This window comes from Taudactylus pleione, unplaced genomic scaffold, assembly GCF_031769625.1.
Source record: "Taudactylus pleione unplaced genomic scaffold, aTauple2 ptg000459l, whole genome shotgun sequence".
NCBI lineage: Eukaryota > Metazoa > Chordata > Amphibia > Anura > Myobatrachidae > Taudactylus > Taudactylus pleione.
Genome location: NW_028284861.1, coordinates 212,602 through 239,892, shown reverse-complemented (window position 1 = coordinate 239,892; position 27,291 = coordinate 212,602). Strand labels below are relative to the sequence as shown.

At 47.2% G+C, this 27,291-nt stretch overlaps 2 protein-coding genes across 2 annotated transcripts in view; one reads left to right on the top strand and one right to left on the bottom strand.

The window, feature by feature from the left end:
* LOC148504712 (uncharacterized) overlaps positions 1 to 27,291 on the bottom strand; it is a 106,649-nt gene that overhangs the window by 61,121 nt on the left and 18,237 nt on the right. Inside the window, exon 9 of the mRNA XM_088448570.1 lies at positions 10,596 to 10,742. Coding sequence (XP_088304696.1) covers positions 10,596 to 10,742 — 147 coding nt within the window. The remainder of the gene's footprint in view (positions 1 to 10,595; positions 10,743 to 27,291) is intronic.
* Positions 6,832 to 25,505, top strand: LOC148504713 (uncharacterized). Its single transcript, XM_088448577.1, has 7 exons — positions 6,832 to 6,887; positions 16,389 to 16,541; positions 18,053 to 18,244; positions 19,225 to 19,303; positions 19,746 to 19,843; positions 20,004 to 20,400; positions 24,587 to 25,505. Exons 2-7 carry the CDS (start codon positions 16,464 to 16,466, stop codon positions 25,174 to 25,176), a joined length of 1,434 nt encoding a protein of 477 aa, XP_088304703.1. The 5' UTR covers positions 6,832 to 6,887; positions 16,389 to 16,463; the 3' UTR covers positions 25,177 to 25,505.

Here is a 27,291-nt window from a genome sequence, read left to right as displayed (position 1 = left end):
AGTAACACAGGGGATGGGGAAGGGAACAGAAGAGGATAATAACAGAAATAGGAGAGCAGGCAGCCCAGAAGACAAAGGGTTAAGCAATTCAGAATTCCATCAGTCACTCTGCACAAATGACAAAATCACAAATTACAGCACCTCAGATGTAGGTGTCATGTGTGACCAGTGATCACGCTGACCGCAAAAAATTTGTGGGTACCAGGGTCCCCTCACTTTAAGAAATTGGGGTCCTACTCCATGGTTTCTGGGTCCCATCACATATTATGGGGATGAGGGCAGACAACAGATGGGACAGCTCTGGGAGTTAGGGGGAGGGATAGGGTTAGCTACTAGGGCAGTAATGGGGGCAAGCAGGGGGTTAACGGCAGGCACTACTGGGGGTAGGGAGGAGGTAAGGATAGATAACAGCTGGGGCAGTACTGGGGGTAAGGGGGGCTTAAGGGCAGGCAATACTGGGGTTAGGATGAGGAGTAAGTATAGATAGCAGCTGGGGCAGTACTGGGGGTAAGGGGGTGTTAAAGGCAGGCAGTACTATGGTTAGGGTGAGGTATAAGGGTAGGATAAGGGTAGATAGCAGCTGGGGCAGTAGCAGTACTGGTGGCAAGGATGGGGTTAGCAGCAGGCAGTGCAGGGAGTAGGGAGGAGTTAAGGATAGATAACAGCTGGGGGTAATGGGGGAATAAGGGTAGGCAGTACTGGGGTTAGGGTGAGGTGTAAGGATAGATAGCAGCTGGGGTAATGGAGGTTAAACGCTGGGGGTAATGGGGTTAGGGCGAGCGGTAAGGGTAGATAGCAGCTAGGGCAGTACTGGGGGCAAGGAGGGGGTTAGCAACAGGCAGTGCAGGGAGTAGGGAGGAGGTAAAGATAGATAACAGCTGGGGCAGTACTGGGGGTAATGGGGGGATAAGGGCAGGCAGTACTGGGGTTAGGGTGAGGGGTAAGGATAGATAGCAGCTGGGGCAGTAGTGGAAGGCAAGAAGGGGGTTAACTGCTTACTTTTGAGTTTTGTCCATGGACTGTGGGGAGAGGCCGAAATGCTGATAAGTCTGTAGCCTGGGAGTCTTCGCATAATGGCAGGAGGGGCGCAATGCCGGCAGCCAGGCCCAGACAGAGGAACTTGAAGCTGCAGGGCAGATGGAGGCAGAGTGGGCTGGGCAGTGGCGCACTGACAATGTCACCTGCCCTGGACCCTCGTACTGTTGTTGACAGTTGAGGTTCAGCACAAGTCAAGGTCTCAGTGGTGGCTGTCCTGTGTGACCAGAAAATTCTGAGCCAACTATGATGCAGCCGCAGATGAAATAGGCAGTGCCCTCAGGGAGCCGGCTTACTGGAGAGGCGCAGCAGTACCAACAATCCCAAGGACCAGCCTGCAATAATATCCTAGCGGCTTCCAGGGTGGGCAGACTGGAGGCAGAGTAGGCTGGCCAGTGGCACACTGACAGTGTCACCTGCCCTAGACCCCAGCACTGTTGCCGGCGGCTGGGGGGTTATCACAAATCATGTGCCCAGGTGTAGGCACACTGGAACAGCCCTCGAACCGGCCCTGCATGACAAGACACTGCAGGGCCGATTACAATACAGCCATGGCCCGCGGGTCATACAGGCAATCCCCCCCAGTTAGCTTACCAGGGAGGAGGCAGCAGTCCCTGCAGTCACAAGCGGGAGCCCGCGATAACATCATAGCAACTGCCGGGGGAAGGGTAGGAGGCAGAGGGAGGTTGTCTGCAGGGTTCGGGCGGCAATTGGACAAGAAAACTGTGCCACCTGTGATTGGTTGGGAAGACTTTGAGGGCTGTTATTGCCATTGGCTGTTGCGGTGAGCACAGACCAGTGACTGACAGCACGTCCTGCGGGACCCACTCATTTTTAGAAACTGAGTCCCACAGTGCCTGTAGCGCGTAAAAACGTGATATAGTGCGTATTTTGCGATCCCTGGTGACCAGCCTGCCGGCCGTGTGTGTGCAGCGTAAGATGGGGTGAGACATGTCCTGGGGGATAATCAGTGACACTCTGCGGACTGTCACAGCCACTGGCTGTCTGAGAGTCTCTATTGCTCAGGATAACAAGACGCCCTGACAGACAGTCTCAGCTGAGGGAGTGCAGCCCTTTGTTACATGGCCTGTCTGTGTCCTTCTCACACATCCTTCCCCAGCTCCTGTTATGTATCATCTGGTATATACGAGGGTGGTTCAATAAATAAAGTAACCAGACCTCTCATTGCGTAAATGTATTCACCTTGTACATATACGTATAATAAATAGTATGGCCTTGGTACAGATTGTTTATCCACAGTTGGCTGTGAATCGCCTTCCACCCAGGTACTTCTTCCATGGTCCAAAGAGATGGAAATGACTTAGTGCCAGGTCAGGGCAGTAGGGAGGATGGTCCAGAACCTCCCAATGGTAGCGCTGTAACAACACACGTGTGTGGTTGGCTAAGTGGATGTTCTTGGCTTCTCATCTTGAATGTATGTCCTGCCATTATCACCAAACCCAAACCTGTTACCATGACATTGTCACCGTACACCCCAATAAGCTGGTGATGAATTACAGCTGCTGATGTGCCCTTTATACACAGAAATCTGATCACACTATGCACCTTAATGTGTGACCATGTTACCACCAGCCCCGCCATCTTACAATCCAGGCTGCTCCTCCTGTATAATGATAACATGACACCACATGCTGCTCCTCTTGTATAATAATAATAACAGGATACCACAGTCTGCTCCTCCTGTATAATGATAATAACACAACACCACAGGCTGCTCCTCTTTTATAATAATAATAACAGGACACCACAGGCTGCTCCTCCTGTATAATGATAATAACATGACACCAGAGGCTGCTCCTCCTGTATAATAATAATAACAGGACACCACAGGCTGCTCCTCCCGCATAATAATAGTAATAACAGGAAACCACAGGCTGCTCCTCCTGTATAATGATAATAACATGACACCACAGGCTGCTCCTCCTGTAAAATAATAATAACAGGACACCACAGGCTGCTCCTCCTTTATAATGATAATAACACGACACCACAGGCTGCTCCTCCTGTATAATAATAATAACACGACACCACAGGCTGCTCCTCTTGTATAATGATAATAACATGACACCACAGGCTGCTCCTCCTGTATAATAATAACAGGACACCACAGGCTGCTCCTCTTGTATAATGATAATAACACGACACCACAGGCTGTTCCTCTTGTATAATGATAATAACAAGACACCACAGGCTGCTCCTCCTGTATGAAAATAATAATAACAGGACACCACAGGCTGCTCCTCCTGTATAATAATAACAGGACACCACAGGCTGATCCTCCTGTATAATGATAATAACATGACACCACATGCTGCTCCTCCTGTATAATAATAACAGGACACCAAAGGCTGCTCCTCCTGTATAATGATAATAACATGACACCACAGGCTGCTCCTCTTGTATAATAATAATAACAGGACACCACAGGCTGCTCCTCCTGTATAATGATAATAACATGACACCAGAGGCTGCTCCTCCTGTATAATAATAATAACAGGACACCACAGGCTGCTCCTCCTGTATAATAATAACAACAGGATACCACAGGCTGCTCCTCCTGTATAATGATAATAACATGACACCACAGGCTGCTCCTCCTGTAAAATAATAATAACAGGACACCACAGGCTGCTCCTCCTTTATAATGATAATAACACGACACCACAGGCTGCTCCTACTGTATAATAATAATAACACGACACCACAGGCTGCTCCTCTTGTATAATGATAACATGACACCACAGGCTGCTCCTCCTGTATAATAATAACAGGACACCACAGGCTGCTCCTCTTGTATAATGATAATAACACAACACCACAGGCTGTTCCTCCTGTATGAAAATAATAATAACAGGACACCACAGGCTGCTCCTCCTGTATAATAATAACAGGACACCACAGGCTGCTCCTCCTGTATAATGATAATAACATGACACCACATGCTGCTCCTCCTGTATAATAATAATAACAGGACACCAAAGGCTGCTCCTCCTGTATAATGATAATAACATGACACCACAGGCAGCTCCTCTTGTATAATAATAACAGGACACCACAGTCTGCTCCTCCTGTATAATGATAATAACAACACCACAGGCTGCTCCTCTTTTATAATAATAATAACAGGACACCACAGGCTGCTCCTCCTGTATAATGATAATAACATGACACCAGAGGCTGCTCCTCCTGTATAATAATAATAACAGGACACCACAGGCTGCTCCTCCCGCATAATAATAGTAATAACAGGATACCACAGGCTGCTCCTCCTGTATAATGATAATAACATGACACCACAGGCTGCTCCTCCTGTAAAATAATAATAACAGGACACCACAGGCTGCTCCTCCTTTATAATGATAATAACACGACACCACAGGCTGCTCCTCCTGTATAATAATAATAACACGACACCACAGGCTGCTCCTCTTGTATAATGATAATAACATGACACCACAGGCTGCTCCTCCTGTATAATAATAACAGGACACCACAAGGTGCTCCTCTTGTATAATGATAATAACAGGACACCACAGGCTGTTCCTCTTGTATAATGATAATAACAAGACACCACAGGCTGCTCCTCCTGTATGAAATTAATAATAACAGGACACCACAGGCTGCTCCTCCTGTATAATAATAACAGGACACCACAGGCTGCTCCTCCTCTATAATGATAATAACAAGACACCACATGCTGCTCCTCCTGTATAATAATAATAACAGGACACCAAATGCTGCTCCTCCTGCATAATGATAATAACATGACACCACAGGCTGCTCCTCTTGTATAATAATAACAGGACACCATAGTCTGCTCCTCCTGTATAATGATAATAACACGACACCACAGGCTGCTCCTCTTTTATAATAATAATAATAACAGGACACCACAGGTTGCTCCTCCTGTATAATGATAATAACATGACACCAGAGGCTGCTCCTCCTGTATAATAATAATAACAGGACACCACAGGCTGCTCCTCCTTTATAATGATAATAACATGACACCACAGGCTGCTCCTCCTGTATTATAATAATAATAATAATAATAATAATAATAACAGGACACCACAGGCTGCTCCTCCTGTATAATAATACTAACAGGACACCAGAGGCTGCTCCCCCTGTATAATAATAACAGGACACCACAGACTGCTCCCCCTGTATAATAATAATAATAACAACAGGACACCACAGGCTGCTCCTCCTGTATAATAATAACAGGACACCACAGGCTGCTCCACCTGTATAATAATAACAGGACACCACAGACTGCTACCCCTTTATAATAATAATAACAGGACACCACATGCTGCTCCTCCTGTATAATAATAATAACAGGACACCAAAGGCTGCTCCTCCTGTATAATGAAAATAACATGACACCACAGGCTGCTCCTCTTGTATAATAATAATAACAGGACACCACAGTCTGCTCCTCCTGTATAATGATAATAACAACATCACAGGCTGCTCCTTTTTTATAATAATAATAACAGGACACCACAGGCTGCTCCTCCTGTATAATGATAACATGACACCACAGGCTGCTCCTCCTGTATTATAATAATAATAATAATAACAGGACACCACAGGCTGCTCCTCCTGTATAATAATACTAACAGGACACCAGAGGCTGCTCCCCCTGTATAATAATAACAGGACACCACAGACTGCTCCCCCTGTATAATAATAATAATAACAACAGGACACCACAGGCTGCTCCTCCTGTATAATAATAACAGGACACCACAGGCTGCTCCACCTGTATAATAATAACAGGACACCACAGACTGCTACCCCTTTATAATAATAAAAACAGGACACCACATGCTGCTCCTCCTGTATAATAATAATAATAACAGGACACCAAATGCTGCTCCTCCTGTATAATGATAATAACATGACACCACAGGCTGCTCCTCTTGTATAATAATAACAGGACACCATAGTCTGCTCCTCCTGTATAATGATAATAACATGACACCAGAGGCTGCTCCTCCTGTATAATAATAATAACAGGACACCACAGGCTGCTCCTCCTTTATAATGATAATAACATGACACCACAGGCTGCTCCTCCTGTATTATAATAATAATAATAATAATAACAGGACACCACAGGCTGCTCCTCCTGTATAATAATACTAACAGGACACCACAGACTGCTCCACCTGTATAATAATAACAGGACACCACAGACTGCTACCCCTTTATAATAATAATAACAGGACACCACAGACTGCTCCCCCTGTATAATAATAATAACAGGACACCACAGTCTGCTCCCCCTGTATAATAATAATAATAACAGGACACCACAGGCTGCTCCTCCGGTATAATAATAACAGGACACCACAGGCTGCTCCACCTGTATAATAATAACAGGACACCACAGTCTGCTCCCCCTGTATAATAATAATAATAATAATAAATACCATTACCTGCTCCCAGCCGCTCTCTGCCTCTTCCTGTAATAGAAAAAACGCCCCCAATACATAACCACGCCCCTCTCTATCCCCCGTGCAGCTATGGCTACTACCTGCCCCGCCCCTCATATCATAGTCACCGCCCTCCTCTCATTCCCCTCTGTGCGGTGATTGGCAGCAGCGAGTATCCAATCAGGCGCCACATAGTAGGAGAGACGTCCTGTAACTAGCAACCAGCTTCATCACTAGAGTAACAACATTATAGTCTAATGGTGTCCTCATGTACGGTGACCGGCGGCCATATTCTTATAATCTTCCAGTCACAGAGCAGAGGGGGCGGGGCCACAGGTGATTTAGCTGCCATTTTGTCATAGACATTCCTGACACAGCCGGAGCCAGGTAACGTGTCCTGTATATATTATATTATTATTATATAGGGGGAGGGGACCGTACAGTGATATATGAGGGGGAATAACACAGCTCCCAGCACACACTGATATGTGATATTATTATTATATAGGGGTAGGGGACTGTACAGTGATATATGAGGGGGAATAACACAGCTCCCAGTACACACTGATATGTGGTGTTATTATTATATAGGGAGAGGGGACCGTACAGTGATATATGAGGGGGAATAACACAGCTCCCAGCACACACTGATATGTGGTATTATTATTATATAGGGGAGAGGGGACTGTACAGTGATATATGAGGGGGAATAACACAGCTCCCAGCACACACTGATATGTGGTATTATTATTATATAGGGGGAGGGGACTGTACAGTGATCTATGAGGGGGAATAACACAGCTTCCAGCACACACTGATATGTGGTATTATTATTATATAGGGGAGAGGGGACTGTACAGTGATATATGAGGGGGAATAACACAGCTCCCAGCACACACTGATATGTGGTATTATTATTATATAGGGGAGAGGGGACCGTACAGTGATATATGAGGGGGAATAACACAGCTCCCAGCACACACTGATATGTGGTATTATTATATAGGGGAGAGGGGACTGTACAGTGATATATGAGGGGGAATAACACAGCTCCCAGCACACACTGATATGTGGTATTATTATATAGGGGAGAGGCGCATATATATATACCTATACTATCCTATTACCATCTCACCTGGCTTTTCTCAAATCCACAGTGGAGAGTGCATCTCCCTTCATTTATGTAGCGTTCCCGCTAGGCTGTTTTAGCGGGGCGCGGCGCCCTGCCCTCCTCCCGGAGGGCATAAAGCACCCTGCCCTCCAGGAGGAGGGCAAAAAGCACCCTGCCCTCACAGCCTGCGGGTGCCGTTCTCACCCGCGGGACGCAGTGTCCTGCGGGTGGAGAAAAATGCGGTGTCCCGGTCACCACCGGAGAATAGACGCCGGGCGCATGCGCCCGGCATCTATTCTCCCTTTCTGCAGCGCTTGGGGGCTGCCCGGCGTGTCCGTAAGCGCCGGGCACGCCCCCAAGTATGACGAAAAGGGGGCGCGTATTATAGACACGCCCCCTTTTCATGACCAAGCCCCCTTTTCGGGCGCATAAGGTTGCCCTCTCTAGCTCCGGCGCCCTGCTAGAGTGAACACTATTATGTATACATGTAGTGTATGTCTTTTTGTTTGTTGAATTATTTTCAGTTGCTAATTTTTATATTGTGTTTAATAAAAATTGATTTTTAATTGCTAATCTCTATACCTATTGTATGCCCCCACCAAGGGTCCTTTTTCTCTTTTTTTGGCTCATATGTTTTTACATTGACTCTGGGGAGCACCATAGACTTTCCTAGTGACAGGTCTTGACTGTGGTCTTATGATCCATATTAGGAACATTGACACGTATATGTGTGGTATTTATCAAGTCTATCTTAGGTATATTTAAGAGATATTAATTCAAATAATCCAGCAGTATTTTTTCAGTGCGGTTCCAGTATATTACTCTTTGCACGTATTAAAATAATATATAATAATATTTTATTTAAAAAAAAATGTAGACTCCCATTGGGGATATTACTACTTCACCCCCATGGGCATTACTCCCCCACTTGCAGAGCGTAGTGGAGCGTGTGTCGATGGGCTGATGATCAGCCCCCCTGCTGCATCGGCAGTGTTCACAAAATATGCACTATAGCGCGCATTTACGCACTACAGGAAGTTGCGTACCCGATTTTAAAAACTGTGAGGGTCCTGCAGGAGGCGCTGTGTGGGGCTGTGCTCTGTGCAGAAGTCAGTCACCGCCGTCGGCGTCTTCTCAACCAATAGCCGTCGGCGTCTCATTAAATAGTCTCCACCATGCGGCGTCTCCTCTCCCAATCTCTGGCTACAGCAGTTAAGTCTGACCTGTCAGTCATACACCAGCCGTCCCACCACGCTCCGACCTGGGACTGTCAAGCCTCGCCCACTACCCGGGAGCAGCAGCAGCAGTGAGGCAGCGTCTCCACCCTGCATTCCCCCTGTCCCAGGTCAGACTCAGAGTAACGTCTGCACGCGGTCACTCATTGCAGAGCTGGGAGCGGAGCGCAGAGCGGTGATTACAGGGAGCTCAGCTCTCTCTCCCTAATCTCAGCCGGACTCTCCCCTCCTCCTCCTTTCCACCTTCCGCGGCTTGCAAAGCCGAGGAAGGTGAGCGTCTGAGCTGGCTCACATCAAGCACACAGAAAGTATCCGTCACCAAGCCTGGGCTGGAGACAGTAGTTAGTTTTAATTAGTCTGTCTGAGGCTCCGCCCATTAACCCCCCACTGCCTGGCCACCACCATGTGCTGCCCCCCTGCCCGCCCGGTTAAGTCTCGGGCATAATTTCAATAAGCCGTGCAGTGCAGTGGAAGGCTTTACAAGCCCTCCCTGCGCTGCAGTGAAGCTCCTCCTCCCGAGCCGCGCATGACGCCACATAGGTGATACAGTCGGAACCGGTCCCACATACACAGGATGTGCAAAATAACACTCCACAGAGGACAGGGCGCTGATCCGCTTCCTCCATGCGGCAGCTGCACCTACTTGCTGGGAGCAGGAGGCTTCTTATTGACTGAGAAAGTCCTGCTGCTCCTCCCAGCTGATGATCTCATTAGGATGGGCTGGCTGCTTGGAGAAAAACTAGTGCCCACGTTTGTAGTAGCATATTTGCTGCCCTTGCACACTGGGCTGCAATGGAGGTGAAAAATCACAAGTGAGCCCACTTTGGTGAATACTGTATATTCTCAGAATACTCTTCTGGTACCAAGCTGGTATCTCCCATAAGTCCATGCACGTGTGTACATGCATGACAGCATTAATGAGTTCCTGTGTCAGGGTGCACAAGGTTGTGTAGGCTCCCAGTGTATGTGTGTGCGATGTGGTCTGTGGAGGGTGAATTGTAGCAAGGATATCCCAGATTCCCCTCTTCTCCAAATCCACCGCTCTCCCCTCATTTTCCCATCCTGTCTGAATTCTACACACCCCTCACGGGTTATAGTCATTATCCTAGCTGTTGGGACGCCGGAATCCCAATAGTAAGTATTACGATTATGGCTTAGGGCCTGATTCAAACCCGCTCGCAAGCGGGTCGATGGTGCCCCAGTGCGCACGCACGAGCCCCGTAGCGAGTGAGACCTTCACTCACTCCGGGGCTCGCAGCAAAACGGGGCGGCTGTCGATGTTGATCGACAGCTCGCCCCGTTTTGTAGGCAGGTAGTGGGGGTGGCTGAACAAACGGAGGCGTTCCCGAAGGCGGCCCTACTGTGGGCGGCCCTACTGACATCACTCGGCATTGCGAGTGCTGATACCCTACCTTAGGGTCTCCTCGCAATGCCGATGGTCACGATAAACGCGACCATCTCCTGCCCGCTCGCACTACCTGTGGGTGGGCACCCACTGCTTAGCGAGTGGACAGGAAAAAATAAATAAAACACTCCTCGCCCTGATTCAGAGCGTGCGCTCACAAACAGCGAGTGGCTCTGAATCAGGCCCTTAGTTTTAGGCACTAGGGGGAGGTTAGGGCTGGCAAAACACACACACACCAATCACAGGGCACAAGTGGTAGGGGAAAATATGGGGGGGCGCCAGTCCCTTCCTTTGCCAGGGGCACTAGGACCCCTAGCTACACCCCTTTGTCCTGCCAGTCTTACTTTGTTCTCATTAAACACATCATCAGCCTGGTGTTTAGGCATCTGCAGGAAGAGTTGTAGTTCTAGCAGCTTGTAGCCTGTGTAATGTTTATGTATAGAGTGCTCCATGAGTAAAATGTTTTTAGAGTGCGGCTTGATGGTACACTGCTAGAATATGTTGGTGTTTAAAATCATAATACCTCATCATTTGCCATATAAGTAAACTTTGGCAGAAGTGTGAAAATAAAAAGTAAAATGTAACTACATAGTATAAGCAGTGGTCGCAAAACACGCCCTATACTGCCCTAAATGCGATCTACCCTTACTCCATCATTGCCCACCAGTACTACACACGCCCTATATCACCCTAACTGCTATCTACCCTTACTCCATCCTTGCCCACCAGTACTACACATGCCCTATATCGCCCTAACTGCTATCTACCCTTACTCCATCCTTGCCCACCAGTACTACACATGCCCTATATCGCCCTAACTGCTATCTACCCTTACTCCATCATTGCCCACCAGTACTACACACGCCCTATATCGCCCTAACTGCTATCTACCCTTACTCCATCCTCGCCCACCAGTACTACACACGCCCTATATCGCCCTAACTGCTATCTACCCTTACTCCATCCTTGCCCACCAGTACTACACACGCCCTATATCGCCCTAACTGCTATCTACCCTTACTCCATCATTGCCCACCAGTACTACACACGCCCTATATCGCCCTAACTGCTATCTAGCCTTACTCCATCCTCGCCCACCAGTACTACACACACCCTATATCGCCCTAACTGCTATCTTCCCTTACTCCATCCTTGCCCACCAGTACTACACATGCCCTATATCGCCCTAACTGCTATCTACCCTTACTCCATCATTGCCCACCAGTACTACACACGCCCTATATCGCCCTAACTGCTATCTACCCTTACTCCATCCTCGCCCACCAGTACTACACACGCCCTATATCGCCCTAACTGCTATCTACCCTTACTCCATCCTTGCCCACCAGTACTACACACGCCCTATATCGCCCTAACTGCTATCTACCCTTACTCCATCATTGCCCACCAGTACTACACACGCCCTATATCGCCCTAACTGCTATCTAGCCTTACTCCATCCTCGCCCACCAGTACTACACATGCCCTATATCGCCCTAACTGCTATCTACCCTTACTCCATCCTTGCCCACCAGTACTACACAAGGTTCTTTCTACACTTGCCCCCTAGCACTGTCACAACTGCTGTGTGCGCTTACCCCTTCCTACCCGTGGCACTGCCTGCCCTTAGTTCGCTCTACCCCCAGCTCTACCCCAACTTTTCCCTGCCTATACCTCCAACTCTACCCCAACTGCTTTTTGCCCTCAAGGCCCTCTACACCAACTGCAACCTGCCCGCAGCACTGTCCCAACTGTTGCCTGCCCTCACTCCCCATAATATGTGATGGGACCCAGAAACTGTGAAGTAGGACCCCAATTTTTTAAAGTGAGGGGTCCCTGGTACCCACAATTGTTTTCACTCAGCGCGATCACTGTAATACACAGACGGCCCGCTATTCTGAGTGACAGAATGTGCCGTTTGTGGGTGGTGACAGGGGAAGATCCAGGAAAACGGGGGAGTGGTGGTGCGAACTCAGTTGTGTCTGAGCGTCAAAGCGGCTTTTTTTTGGTGTCCATAATTACAAGGCTGCGTCACTGTACACGTCACCTGGCTTGTTTAAACACTGAAGCACTCGCAGTGCTTGCGGCGGGGTAGGGTCAACCACAAGTGATGCGAGCGGCTCCGATGGCACTCGATGTTACTGATTTTACACATACTTCCTGGAGATGACGTGTGCTACAAAGGAAAGGGGGGCGTCATTAAACTGTCTTGCGATAGCACTGCCGTCGCACGCTAAGACATAGTGGGCGTACTAATGTCTTACCGTGCGCTCACAGCCTATGAAAATATTAGCAGCTGAGCGGCTGCATGCGAACGCCTCTAGCGAGCGGTTTGAATCAGCTCCCAGCACACACTGATCTGTGGTATTATATTATATAGGGGAAAGGGGACCGTACAGTGATATATGAGGGGAAATATTACAGCTCCCAGCACACACTGATATGTGGTATTATTATTATATAGCGGGAGGGGACTGTACAGTGATATATGAGGGGGAATAACACAGCTACCAGCACACACTGATATAGTGTTCCTTCTAGCTCCGGCGGGAGGCAGGGCGCCGGAGCTAGAGAGGGCACGCGCGCGACCGAGAAGGGGGCGTGGTCATCGGAAAAGGGGGCGTGTCTATAAGACGCGTCCCCTTTTCGTCACTCTTGGGGGCGTGCCCGGCACTTACGGACACGCCGGGCAGCCCCCAAGCCCTGCAGACAGGGAGAATAAATGCCGGGCGCATGCGCCCGGCGTCTATTCTCCGGCGGTGACCGGGTCACCGCATGTTTCTCCACCCGCGGGACACTGCGTCCCGCGGGTGAGAACGGCTCCCGCAGGCTGTGAGGGCAGGGCGCTTTTTGCCCTCCTCCTGGAGGGCAGGGTGCTTTTTGCCCTCCAGAAGGAGGGCAGGGCGCCGCGCCCCGCTAAAACAGCCTAGCGGGAACGCTATGATATGTGGTATTATTATATAGGGGAAAGGGGACCGTACACTGATATATGAGGGGAAATATTACAGCTCCCAGCACACACTGATATGTGGTATTATTATTATATAGGGGAGAGGGGACCGTACAGTGATATATGAGGGGGAATAACACAGCTCCCAGCACACACTGATATGTGGTGGTATTATATAGGGGGAGGGGACCGTACAGTGATATATGAGGGGGAATAACACAGCTCCCAGCACACACTGATATGTGGTATTATTATATAGGGGGAGAGGGGACCGTACAGTGATATATGAGGGGGAATATTACAGCTTCCAGCACACACTATATGGTATTATTATTATATAAGGGGAGGGGATCGTACAGTGATATATGAGGAGGAATAACACAGCTCCCAGCACACACTGATATGTGGTTTTATTATATAGGGGGAGAGGGGACTGTACAGTGATATATGAGGGGGAATAACACAGCTCCCAGCACACACTGATATGTGGTATTATTATATAGGGGGGAGGGGACCGTGCAGTGATATATGAGGGGGAATAACACCGCTCCCAGCATACACTGATATATGGTATTATTATTATATAGGGGAAAGGGGACCGTAGAGTGATGTATGAGGGGAAATATTACAGCTTCCAGCACACACTATGTGGTATTATTATTATATAGGGGGAGGGGACCGTACAGTGATATATGAGGAGGAATAACACAGCTCCCAGCACACACTGATATGTGGTATTATTATATAGAGATGGGACTGTACAGTGATATATGAGGGGGAATAACACAGCTCCAAGCACACTATGTGGTATTATTATTATATAGGGGAGAGGGGACCATACAGTGATATATGAGGGGGAATAACACAGCTCCCAGCACACACTGATATGTGGTATTATTATTATATAGGGAAGAGGGGAGCGTACAGTGATATATGAGGGAGAATAACAGCTTCCAGCACTCACTGATATGTGGTATTATTATTATATAGGGGAGAGGGGACTATACAGTGATATATGAGGGGGAATAACACAGCTCCCAGCACACACTGATATGTGGTATTATTATAATATAGGGGAGAGGGGTCTGTACAGTGATATATGAGGGAGAATAACAGCTTCCAGCACTCACTGATATGTGGTATTATTAGTGTTCATTCTAGGTTCGGCAAGGGGTATGGCACTTGAGCGCTCGCCTGCAAAGGGCGCATGATTCGCCCCCTGTTCATCACTCTTGGGGACCCAGTTAGGCTGCCCCCAAGCTCTCCCTTCTCTGTGAATATTCACCAGTGGTGAGCGCTGCACCGCAATTTTTCCCACCCGAGGGGCACTGCAGTCCGCAGGTGGGGTCACCACCCGGCATGTTGCTTTAGCGGTTTGCCAACAGGGCGCCGCCAAAGGGGCAGGGTGCATTCTGCCCTTTGAAATCGGGCAGGTCACCCACTAAAACAGCCTAGCCAGAACGCTATATTATTAATATTTAGAGGATAAGGGACTACAGTGATATATAAGGGGGGTTAAATCAGCTGTTACCACAGACTGATATGTTGTAATAATATAAAGAGAAGAGGGGACTGTTTAGTGATACTTCAGCTTGGAAAAACAGCTCTCACCACACACTTATATGTGGTAGTATTATTATATAAGGGAGAAAGGACTTGACGGAACAGTTTTTTAACTTAAGCGCGAAAAATGCAACCTTGCATTGTCAAACAGAAGAAGGTAATGGCATCTTACTGTACAGAGGGAGTGGCCTGTGGTGTCCTACACTATATAGGTGGAGCTGCCGGTGGTGTCCTACTATACAGGGGGAGCAGCCTGTGGTGTTCTATACAGTGGTAGCAGCCTGCATTGTCCTACTGCACAGGGGGATTGGCATGATTTGTCCAATACTATACAGGGGGAGTGGCCTGTGATGTCCTACTATACAGGAAGAGCGGCCTGTTGTGTCCTGCTATACAGGGACAGCAGCCTGTGGTGTCTTATTATACAGGGGGAGCAGTCTGTAGTGTCCTACTATACAGGGGGAGCATCCAGTGGTATCTTACTATACAGGGGAAGCGGCCTGTTGCACTCTACTATACAGGGGGAGCATCCTGTGTTGTCCTACCATATAGGGGGAGCAACCTGTCGTGCCTTCCTATACAGCGGTATCAGCTTGTTGCACTCTTCTATACAGGGGGAGTGGCCTGTGGTGTCCTACTATACAGGGGAAGTGGCCTGTGTTGCCCTACTATACTGGTCGAGTGGCCTGTGGTGTCCTACTATACACTGGGAGTGGCCTGCGGTGTCCTACTTTACATGTGGAGCGGACTGCGGTGTCCTATTATACAGTTAGAGCAGCCTGCAGTGTATCCTACTATACAGGAGGAGCAGCCTTCGGTGTCCTATACAGGGAGAGCGGCCTGTGGTGTCCTTATATACCAGGGGAGTGACCTGTAGTGTCCTACTATACAGGGGGAGTGTCCTGTGGTGTCCTACTATACTGAACAAGTGGCCTGTGGTGTCCTACTATACAGTGGGAGCAGACTGCGGAGTCCTACAGTACAGGGAGAGCAGCCTGTGGTGCCTATTATGGCCTGTTTCTCTTTACTATTCAGGGGGAACATCCTATGTTGTTGTTCTATACAGGGGGAGAGGCCTGAGTTGCCTTATACAGGAGGAGCAGCCGTGGTGTCCTATTATACAAGGGAGTGGCCTGTACAGCTGTTACACCCCCTGTTGTGTGCTCTGTATTCCTACGTTACTTTCCCTCTCCCCATATCTGCACCCCTTCTGCTGTCCTGTGTACTCTCCCCTCACACCCCTGTTACCTGTATGACCTCAGTATAGTCACAGACTCTCTCAGTATCTGGAATAAATTTAAAACAAAAGTAAAAAATCCCCAAATCCCTAATTCATGTGTTTGTAAAAGATTCACGTGGAGCAAATTGCACCAAATCTATGTCTGGGAGGAATAAGACCCCCGGCCAGGAGAGGAGCATTGGTGTAACCTTATACAGTACAGCGTTGTGTGATGGCCTCTGAGGAGCCTTATAGGGCTGGGTCACAGGAACCTCTGACAGACACTGACCAGGGCTCTATGGCTGGGGGGAAAGGGGAGACTTACTGGTCACTCAGTGTTACATGTCTTACTGTGTTACATGTGTTCTCGGTGATATTTATTATACTTATTTTATATATTCCTAGACAGTCCTGCTGTGAGGAACCAGAGTCTTTATTACACTTTATTACACATTCTATATTATCTCTGATTCACTGAGGATGGACAAGGACGAGAGTCACAGGACTGAGAGGATCTTACATCTCACCCTGGAGATCATCTACCTGCTTACTGGGGAGGTGAGAGGGCCTGGGAGTGTCACAGTGACATCACTTATATCTATAGTAATAATACAGGGACATGACTGGGGAGGTGAGAGGGTCTGGGGGTTTCACAGTGACATCACTTCTATCTATAGTAATAATACAGGGACATGACTGGGGAGGTGAGAGGATCTGGGAGTGTCACAGTGATATCACTTCTATCTATAGTAATAATACAGGGACATGACTGGGGAGGTGAGGGGATCTGGGAGTGTCACAGTGACATCACTTATATCTATAGTAGTAATACAGGGACATGACTGGAGAGGTGAGGGGATCTGGGGGTGTCACAGTGACATCACTTATATCTATAGTAATAATACAGGGACATGACTGGGGAGGTGAGAGGGTCTGGGGGTGTCACAGTGACATCACTTATATCTATAGTAATAATACAGGGACATGACTGGGGAGGTGAGGGGATCTGGGAGTGTCACAGTGACATCACTTATATCTATAGTAATAATACAGGGACATGACTGGGGAGGTGAGGGGGTCTGGGGGTGTCACAGTGACATCACTTATATCTATAGTAATAATACAGGGACATGACTGGGGAGGTGAGAGGGTCTGGGAGTGTCACAGTGACATCACTTATATCTAGTAATAATACAGGGACATGACTGGGGAGGTGAGGGGATCTGGGAGTGTCACAGTGACATCACTTATATCTATAGTAATGATACAGGGACATGACTGGGGAGGTGAGGGGATCTGGCAGTGTCACAGTGACATCACTTATATCTATAGTAATAATACAGGGACATGACTGGGGAGGTGAGAGGATCTGGCAGTGTCACAGTGACATCACTTATATCTATAGTAATAATACAGGGACATGACTGGGGAGGTGAGGGGATCTGGGGTTGTCACGGTGACATCACTTATATCTATAGTAATAATACAGGGACATGACTGGGGAGGTGAGGGGATCTGGGGGTGTCACAGTGACATCACTTATATCTATAGTAATAATACAGGGACATGACTGGGGAGGTGAGGGGATCTGGGAGTGTCACAGTGACATCACTTATATCTATAGTAATAATACAGGGACATGACTGGGGAGGTGAGGGGATCTGGGAGTGTCACAGTGACATCTCTTATATCTATAGTAATAATACATGGACATGACTGGGGAGGTGAGGGGATCTGGGAGTGTCACAGTGACATCACTTATATCTATATTATTAAGCAAGCAGCAGGGAGCTGGTCTCAGATATTAGTATCAGTCCCACAGTCCTCACTGGAGTTGGGAATTATATGGCCGCAGTATGTTGTTTTCTTTCTGTCACTGACACAAAGTTGTTGGAGCTGCAGGAGATACTATATACTCTACATTTTTCTGTATATAGGAGATTGCTATAATATTTGCTTTAGTGAAATAGAGTCTTCTTGTATATTATGCAAAGTGATCATCTAAATAACCAGCCCCATTTAGATGGAGTTTAATTGACCTCCTCATTGATGTCTCCCCCAATACACAGGATTACACAGTAGTGAAGAAGAAATCCGGTGAGCATGAGACTCCCAGCAGCCATCCCCGTGTGTCAGGAGGACTGAGCAGGGCCCAGAGCCCCATGATGGTGCCTCCACCTCACTCACTGATACATGAGAGACACAATGACCAGAAGATGCTGGAACTCATCAACAATAACATTCAGCTGCTGACTGGAGAGGTGACTGCTGGGAATGGGACATTATACAGTAACACCAGGGGATGTGTCTGGGTGATGACCGGAGAGGTGACTGCTGGGAATGGGACATTATACAGTAACACCAGGGGATGTGTCTGGGTGATGACCGGAGAGGTGACTGCTGGGAATGGGACATTATACAGTAACACCAGGGGACGTGTCTGGGTGATGACCGGAGAGGTGACTGCTGGGAATGGGACATTATACAGTAACACAAGGGGACGTGTCTGGGTGATGACCGGAGAGGTGACTGCTGGGAATGGGACAGTATACAGTAACACCAGGGGACGTGTCTGGGTGATGACCGGAGAGGTGACTGCTGGGAATGGGACATTATACAGTAACACCAGGGGACGTGTCTGGGTGATGACCGGAGAGGTGACTGCTGGGAATGGGACATTATACAGTAACACTAGGGGATGTGTCTGGGTGATGACCGGAGAGGTGACTGCTGGGAATGGGACATTATACAGTAACACCAGGGGATGTGTCTGGGTGATGACCGGAGAGGTGACTGCTGGGAATAGGACATTATACAGTAACACCAGGGGATGTGGCTGGGTGATGACTGGAGGTGACTGCTGGGAATGGGACATTATACAGTAACACCAGGGGATGTGTCTGGGTGATGACTGGAGAGGTGACTGCTGGGAATGGGACATTATACAGTAACACCAGGGGATGTGTCTGGGTGATGACTGGAGAGGTGACTGCTGGGAATGGGACATTATACAATAACACCAGGGGATGTGTCTGGGTGATGACTGGAGAGGTGACTGCTGGGAATGGGACATTGTACAGTAACACCAGGGGATGTGTCTGGGTGATGACTGGAGAGGTGACTGCTGGGAATGGGACATTATACAGTAACACCAGGGGATGTGCCTGGGTGATGACTGTATCGTTGTGTGTGTCAGGTTCCTACAAGGTGTCAGGATGTCACTGTCTATGTCTCCATGCAGGAGGTGGAGTATATAGAGGAACACAGGGGTCTGTACAAGGACGTGATGATAGAGAATCACCGGCCCCTCACATCACTGGGTAAGAGGAGACTGTCATTTATTGTACAGGGGAGAGCAGGTGTGAGGGCCCCTATATACACACATCATCTGATAATCACATATATACAATGTACTCAAGGCCTGATTCAGCTTTGGGAATAGAGTGAGAATTAGCACGTAACTGATCATCTTGGTGAAACCATGCTGCACTGCAGGTGGAGCAGATGTATAATGAGCAGAGAGATTTAGAGAAGGGAGGGAGGTGTCCAAACTGACATCTAAATTGCAGTGTAAAAATAAAGCTGTGCAGTATGTGTGGGCTACTTGCAAAAGCAGCTAGTATTTACCCTACATGCAAAATAATGTATGTATTTGCACCCCTTGCATTGCAACTTGGATTGTACTGGTACACAGTTACGTGCTCTTTCTCACTTTATTCCCAAAGCTGAATCAGGCCCTCAGTCACTGTGTGTCTCCTACAGATGGACCCAGTAACAAAAATACCCCAGAGAGATGTCCCCGTCCACTTTATTCACAGGATTGTACAGAGGAGAATCACAGGATCCCACAGGAGTATCAGGTAGGTGGGATTTAGGGTCTCACCAATATACCAAAGTGTCTTTATATGAGCTGTAGGAAGCTGTGTGTGTCTTATTAACCAGAATTCTTCTAATTAATGTAATTTTAATGAAATCTGACATTTCTAAAACTGTTATTTTATTGTTTTGTGGGTTACTTAGGGTGAAAGTCTGGCTAATATAAAGGCAGAAGATATAGAGGGAGAAGAAGAGACGTATGTGACTGATATGAAGGCAGAAGATATAGAGGGAGAAGAAGAGACGTATGTGACTGATATGAAGGCAGAAGATACAGAGGGAGAAGAAGAGACATATGTGACTGATATGAAGGCAGAAGATACAGAGGGAGAAGAAGAGACGTATGTGACTGATATGAAGGGAGAACATATAGAGGGAGAAGAAGAAACGTATGTGACTGATATGAAGGCAGAAGATATAGAGGGAGAACAAGAGATGTATGTGACTGATATGAAGGTAGAAGATATAGAGAGAGAAGAAGAAACGTATGTGATGGGTGATCAGCAGTGTAAGGAGGAAATCCCTACAGATATCAGCACAGGTGAGTAATAAACACTTACTCAGAAAAGAGTCATATATGCTTCTTGCTCAATCACTACAACAGTACAAACTAATGAGGGAAATGTATCTGTCCAGTGGCGGAGTCAGGAGCCATCCTTCCCTATTATACTCCTGCTCTCCCCCTCACATCATGTCACTGTGTGTTACCAGCCCAGAGATCTGATCAGTCTCCTCCACACACTTTCTGGTGTATCTCATACATCAGGAGCCATCATCCCCTATTATACTCCTGCTCTCCTCCTCACATCATGTCACTGTGTGTTCCCAGCCCAGAGACCTGACCAGTCTTCTCCTCACACTCTCTGGTGTATCTCATACATCAGGAGCCATCAGCCCCTATTATACTCCTGCTTTCCCCCTCACATCATGTCACTGTGTGTTCCCAGCCCAGAGACCTGACCAGTCTCCTCCCCACACTCTCTGGTGTATCTCATACATCAGGAGCCATCAGCCCCTATTATACTCCTGCTCTCCCCCTCACATCATCTCACTGTGTGTTACCAGCCCAGAGATCTGACCAGTCTCCTCCCCACACTCTCTGGTGTATCTCATACATCAGGAGCCATCAGCCCCTATTATACTCCTGCTCTCCCCCTCACATCATCTCACTGTGTGTTACCAGCCCAGAGATCTGACCAGTCTCCTCCCCACACTCTCTGGTGTATCTCATACATCAGGAGCCATCAGCCCCTATTATACTCCTGCTCTCCTCCTCACATCATGTCACTGTGTGTTACCAGCCCAGAGATCTGACCAGTCTCCTCCCCACACTCTCTATACAATGTGCTGGTTTAAGGTACCTGGGTATTGAAACTTAGCTTATTATGTACCCCTATGTAATATTACAATTCATGGATCGCACAGACAGGACATCAGGGAACTATATCTTTATTGTGTGTTATGGTAGTAATACAATACAGTACATCACACTAAGTGGTACCTAAAGCAGTCGCCATGTTCTTCTCCAGTCCCTTAGATCAGATTTTAAGCACACAGTGTACCTGGGAGGGGGCAGCGGCCCACATCCCAAGTACTGACGGATGTCAGGCACTGCAATCACCTCCTGTATGCCCATCCAGAGACACAACTCTCAGGTGCAATGTTCTGCAGAAGTGTGAGGGAATCCCTAGTCTAGAGCCTATCACCACCAAGTCCGGGACTTCTTCCCACTGTACCATCTTGTAATACTGTCCTGCTGGCAGGAGACAAAGCTCCGTTCTCCAGTATCTCCTTGTAGAAGCCTAAACTCCACACCCCAGAGGACGTTACACAGTACTGAGCCCCAACCCCCTCCTGTCCTGTCCTTGTAATACAGCTCAGTGCCCACAATGTAGGTGTACACCCCTGTGCAGGTAACTCATTAGTGTGTCCCCTGGTATTGGGTATCCCTGCAGGGGGGCTGGGTGTGATGTACACTCCCCCTAAATACTAGATACCCCTGTGGTGTGAGCGCCTTAGTGTCTGAGAGTTACCGGGATAGGACAATGGGACTCAGAGGATTGGTAATGAGGAGGGGGATCTATGATAATAAGGGGTCCCTCCTCTAGTTATCTCCTCGTAGTCATGTGTGACATCCGCACCCTCCAGCTGTTCTGTGATACCTGCCTCAGAGACAGACAGAGGACACGGCCACAGATAGACTTCCTCTAATACCTTTCATATGTCACCTGGTAATGTTACATATACACAACATGACACCCTAACTGCATACATTACTGCTATACACCCCCTTATGTGCTGTCTATACCCCTCACCCACAGTATATGCTGCACATTACTACTGTACACCCCCTTATGTGCTGTCTATACCCCTCACCCACAGTATATGCTGCACATTACTACTATACACCCCTTATGTGCTGCCTATACCCCTCACCCACAGTATATGCTGCACATTACTACTATACACCCCTTATGTGCTGTCTATACCCCTCACCTACAGTATATGCTGCACATTACTACTATACACCCCCTTATGTGCTGTCTATACCCCTCACCCACAGTATATGCTGCACATTACTACTATACACCCCCTTATGTGCTGCCTATACCCCTCACCCACAGTATATGCTGCACATTACTACTATACATCCCCTTATGTGCTGTCTATACCTCTCACCCACAGTATATGCTGCACATTACTACTATACACCCCCTTATGTGCTGTCTATACCCCTCACCTACAGTATATGCTGCACATTACTACTATACACCCCTTATGTGCTGTCTATACTCCTCACCCACAGTGTATGCTGCACAGTACTACTATACACCCCCTTATGTGCTGTCTATACCCCTCACCCACAGTATATGCTGCACATTACTACTATACACCCCCTTATGTGCTGTCTATACCCCTCACCCACAGTGTATGCTGCACATTACTACTATACACCCCCTTATGTGCTGTCTATACCCCTCACCCACAGTATATGCTGCACATTACTACTATACACCCCCTTATGTGCTGTCTATACCCCTCACCCACAGTATATGCTGCACATTACTACCATACACCCCCATATGTGCTGTCTATACCCCTCACCCACAGTGTATGCTGCACAGTACTACTATACACCCCCTTATGTGCTGCCTATACCCCTCACCCACAGTGTATGCTGCACATTACTACTATACACCCCCTTATGTGCTGCCTATACCCCTCACCCACAGTGTATGCTGCACATTACTACTATACACCCCCTTATGTGCTGCCTATACCCCTCACCCACAGTGTATGCTGTACATTACTACTATACACCCCCTTATGTGCTGTCTATACCCCTCACCCACAGTATATGCTGCACATTACTACTATACACCCCTTATGTGCTGCCTATACCCGTCACCCACAGTATATGCTGCACATTACTACTATACACCCCTTATGTGCTGCCTATACCCCTCACCCACAGTATATGCTGCACATTCCTACTATACACCCCCTTATTTGCTGTCTATACCCCTCACCTACAGTATATGCTGCACATTACTACTATACACCCCTTATGTGCTGTCTATACCCCTCACCTACAGTATATGCTGCACATTACTACTATACACCCCCTTATGTGCTGTCTATACCCCTCACCTACATTATATGCTGCACATTACTGCTATACACCCCTTATGTGCTGTCTATACCCCTCACCCACAGTGTATGCTGCACAGTACTACTATACACCCCCTTATGTGCTGTCTATACCCCTCACCCACAGTATATGCTGCACATTACTACTATACACCCCTTATGTGCTGTCTATACCCCTCACCCACAGTGTATGCTGTACATTACTACTATACACCCCTTATGTGCTGCCTATACCCCTCACCCACAGTGTATGCTGCACAGTACTACTATACACCCCTTATGTGCTGCCTATACCCCTCACCCACAGTATATGCTGCACATTCCTACTATACACCCCCTTATTTGCTGTCTATACCCCTCACCCACAGTATATGCTGCACATTACTACTATACACCCCCTTATGTGCTGTCTATACCCCTTACCCACTGTATATGCTGCACATTACTACTATACACCCCTTATGTGCTGTCTATACCCCTCACCCACAGTATATGCTGCACATTACTACTATACACCCCCTTATGTGTTATCTATACCCCTCACCCACAGTATATGCTGCACATTACTACTATACACCCCCTTATGTGCTGTCTATACCCCTCACCTACAGTATATGCTGCACATTACTACTCTACACCCCTTATGTGCTGTCTATACCCCTCACCTACAGTATATGCTGCACATTACTACTATACACCCCCTTATGTGCTGTCTATACCTCTCACCCACAGTATATGCTGCACAGTACTACTATACACCCCCTTATGTGCTGTCTATACCTCTCACCCACAGTATATGCTGCACATTACTACTATACACCCCTTATGTGCTGTCTATACCCCCCACCCACAGTATATTGCTGCACAAACCTACTGTCCATGAAATACCCAATGCCAACTGATGAGGGCTGTCAGAGCTGGGTGATGTGGTTCTCATTATATTTTAAGACCAGGGTCATCTTTGTTATTTTGTAAATGTATCAATTACTTGTAATCTGGCAAAAAGAAAAAAAACCACTAAACATTGAGAACTTAGTAATAGTAGGAATTTTATACATATATTTTATTTCCTACAGATGGACGCACAATCAAGACCTCGGAGGGAGATTTAATTTTGAGTCCATATTTTAAAATAGAAGATAACATCAGACAGTTTTCTCCAGGAGACATCTCCTTTACTATAAATTTGCACCCAGTACGTCACAGTGCAAATATATCATCTGGTTTCTCTAATCATAATGAATGTTCCCCTGATACCTCTAATATTGCTACACGCAGTACAGCTCACAGAGGTGATAAAAGCTTTCTCTGTTCTGACTGTGGGAAATGTTTCACAAATAAATCAGATCTTGTTAAACATCAGAGACGTCACACAGGGGAGAAACCATTTCCATGCTCTGAGTGTGGGAAATGTTTTACAGACCAATCAGATCTTGCTAGACATCAGAGAAGTCACACAGGTGAGAAACCATTTCCATGTCCTGAGTGTGGGAAATGTTTCACAGAGAAATCAGATCTTGTTATACATCAGAGAAGTCACACAGGTGAGAAACCATTTCCATGCTCTGGGTGTGCGAAATGTTTTACACAGAAATCAAATCTTGTTACACATCAAATAATACATAAAAAACATGAACTGATAGACCTAAAACAATCCTTTAAATAATTCCAACACTCCCAATGGTCTCCTCTACTCATCAGGAGGGTCACTGCCTTGTTCTGCTAACACCAAGGAAGAACTAGAAGAGGTTGTCTGTCATTGGTGCACATGTATAATATATAACTTATTGTTAGCTGTAACATGGATAGATTATATACAGTCAGTGAGATATTAAGAGAATTAGAAATGTGACTATAGAATGAAGTGAGTGCAATAAGGAAGTTCTGAGCCGTACGGCCCTACCATTAATTACTCATATTTATGTGTATATATACGTGCCTTTCTCACTTGTTATATATAGTTATATATTGTGATAATAAATTCTTTATTCCAAATCCCTCAATACTGATCAGCGTTTTATTTATGTCTATTTATTTCACATTCATTGGTGATCCCAAAACATCTTTCACAGAGAATATCATCTGATTCCTTTTACAGTACAGACAAATTAGCCATAGTATAATATTTTGTACAATGTATCTCCTGATAGAATCCTTGTCACGACCAGGGCTGTGCAGCGCCGGAGGTTGCGGACCTTACCTGTCCGGGTGCTCTGGTAGGGTCCCTTCGGCGGGGGTGCAGGTGAGTCCTGAGGGAGGGTGGCTGGACTGCAGGCTGTGGCTCATGACAGGCAGCTACTGGGTGCCGCCATCTTGGATTTGGGCATGTGACCTGTTCTGCCTATCCAGTTACAGCATCATCCTGGGAGTCCTAGCAACTAATCATGCACCTTCCTTGGGTACTTAATGGCTGTCTGGAAGTCCTTTAGTTGCCAGTGTAATGTTATACACAGCGCTAGCTGTGCGCTAGCTCTGTGCTCCCTTGTGTTATTGCTGTGTCCTGCAGCTCTAGCTGCCCTGTGTCACTGCTCAGTCTGCTTTATCTCCAGCTGCAATTGGTCACCGCTCAGCTCTGCTTTATCTCCAGCTGCAATCGGTCACTGCTCAGTCTGCTTTATCTCCAGCTGCAATCGGTCACTGCTCAGCTCTGCTTTATCTCCAGCTGCAATCGGTCACCGCTCAGCTCTGCTTTATCTCCAGCTGCAATCGGTCACCGCTCAGCTCTGCTTTATCTCCAGCTGCAATCGGTCACCGCTCAGCTCTGCTTTATCTCCAGCTGCAATCGGTCACCGCTCAGCTCTGCTTTATCTCCAGCTGCAATCGGTCACCGCTCAGCTCTGCTTTAGCTCCAGCTGCAATCGGTCACCGCTCAGCTCTGCTTTATCTCCAGCTGCAATCGGTCACCGCTCAGCTCTGCTTTATCTCCAGCTGCAATCGGTCACCGCTCAGCTCTGCTTTATCTCCAGCTGCAATCGGTCACCGCTCAGCTCTGCTTTATCTCCAGCTGCAATCGGTCACCGCTCAGCTCTGCTTTATCTCCAGCTGCAATCGGTCACCGCTCAGCTCTGCTTTATCTCCAGCTGCAATCGGTCACCGCTCAGCTCTGGTTTAGCTCCAGCTCTTAAGCTGAGCATACACTATACAATTTTCTGTCAGATATCTTTCCACCTGGCTGGTTGGAATGAAAACCTGGTAATGTATGGGAGCACATGACAGTCCATCATATGGTTTTAAATACTGAAAAAAGAACAAAAAAAAATTGTTCACATTTATTACATTTGTGTGTTTTAACCAATGTACAACATACACAATCCAGAAACGTATGGATAACTTCTGTGTGTACTGGAATAACTCCACTTGTAATAATGTATTTCAGGGGATAATGTTCTTATGTATAAATATCAGAATATCTGGTGGTGATACGCTTAGTGCGTGATACGCTGAGTGCGTGATACGCTGAGTGCGTGTTATACGCTGAGTGCGTGATACGCTTAGTAGATTTTATCACTGATAAATGTCATATTAGATTACTGAGACTTTGAGTCATACATTTTATGAATGTAACGAGTTGGATATATGCCTATATACTGTAAGGTATGCGCTAGGAATTACTGTCTTTTCTGTATATGAATATTCAAGAACCTGTTGAACCATCACTGCAAACACAGGCTGACAAATTTATGGGCGCAATAGCGGACATAAAATCGCAGTTGTCTGGTATATCACATCAAGGGGCATATGTATCAAAGCTTGATGTGAGATAAAATTGTGAAATATATAT

Coding starts and splice junctions, on each gene's coding strand:
- LOC148504713 (XM_088448577.1), top strand. CDS start 16,464: ATGGACAAGGACGAGAGTCACAGGACTGAGAGGATCTTACATCTCACC. Junction 16,542..18,052: donor TCTACCTGCTTACTGGGGAG/GTGAGAGGGCCT, acceptor CCCAATACACAG/GATTACACAGTAGTGAAGAA. Junction 20,401..24,586: donor CCCTACAGATATCAGCACAG/GTGAGTAATAAA, acceptor TATTTCCTACAG/ATGGACGCACAATCAAGACC.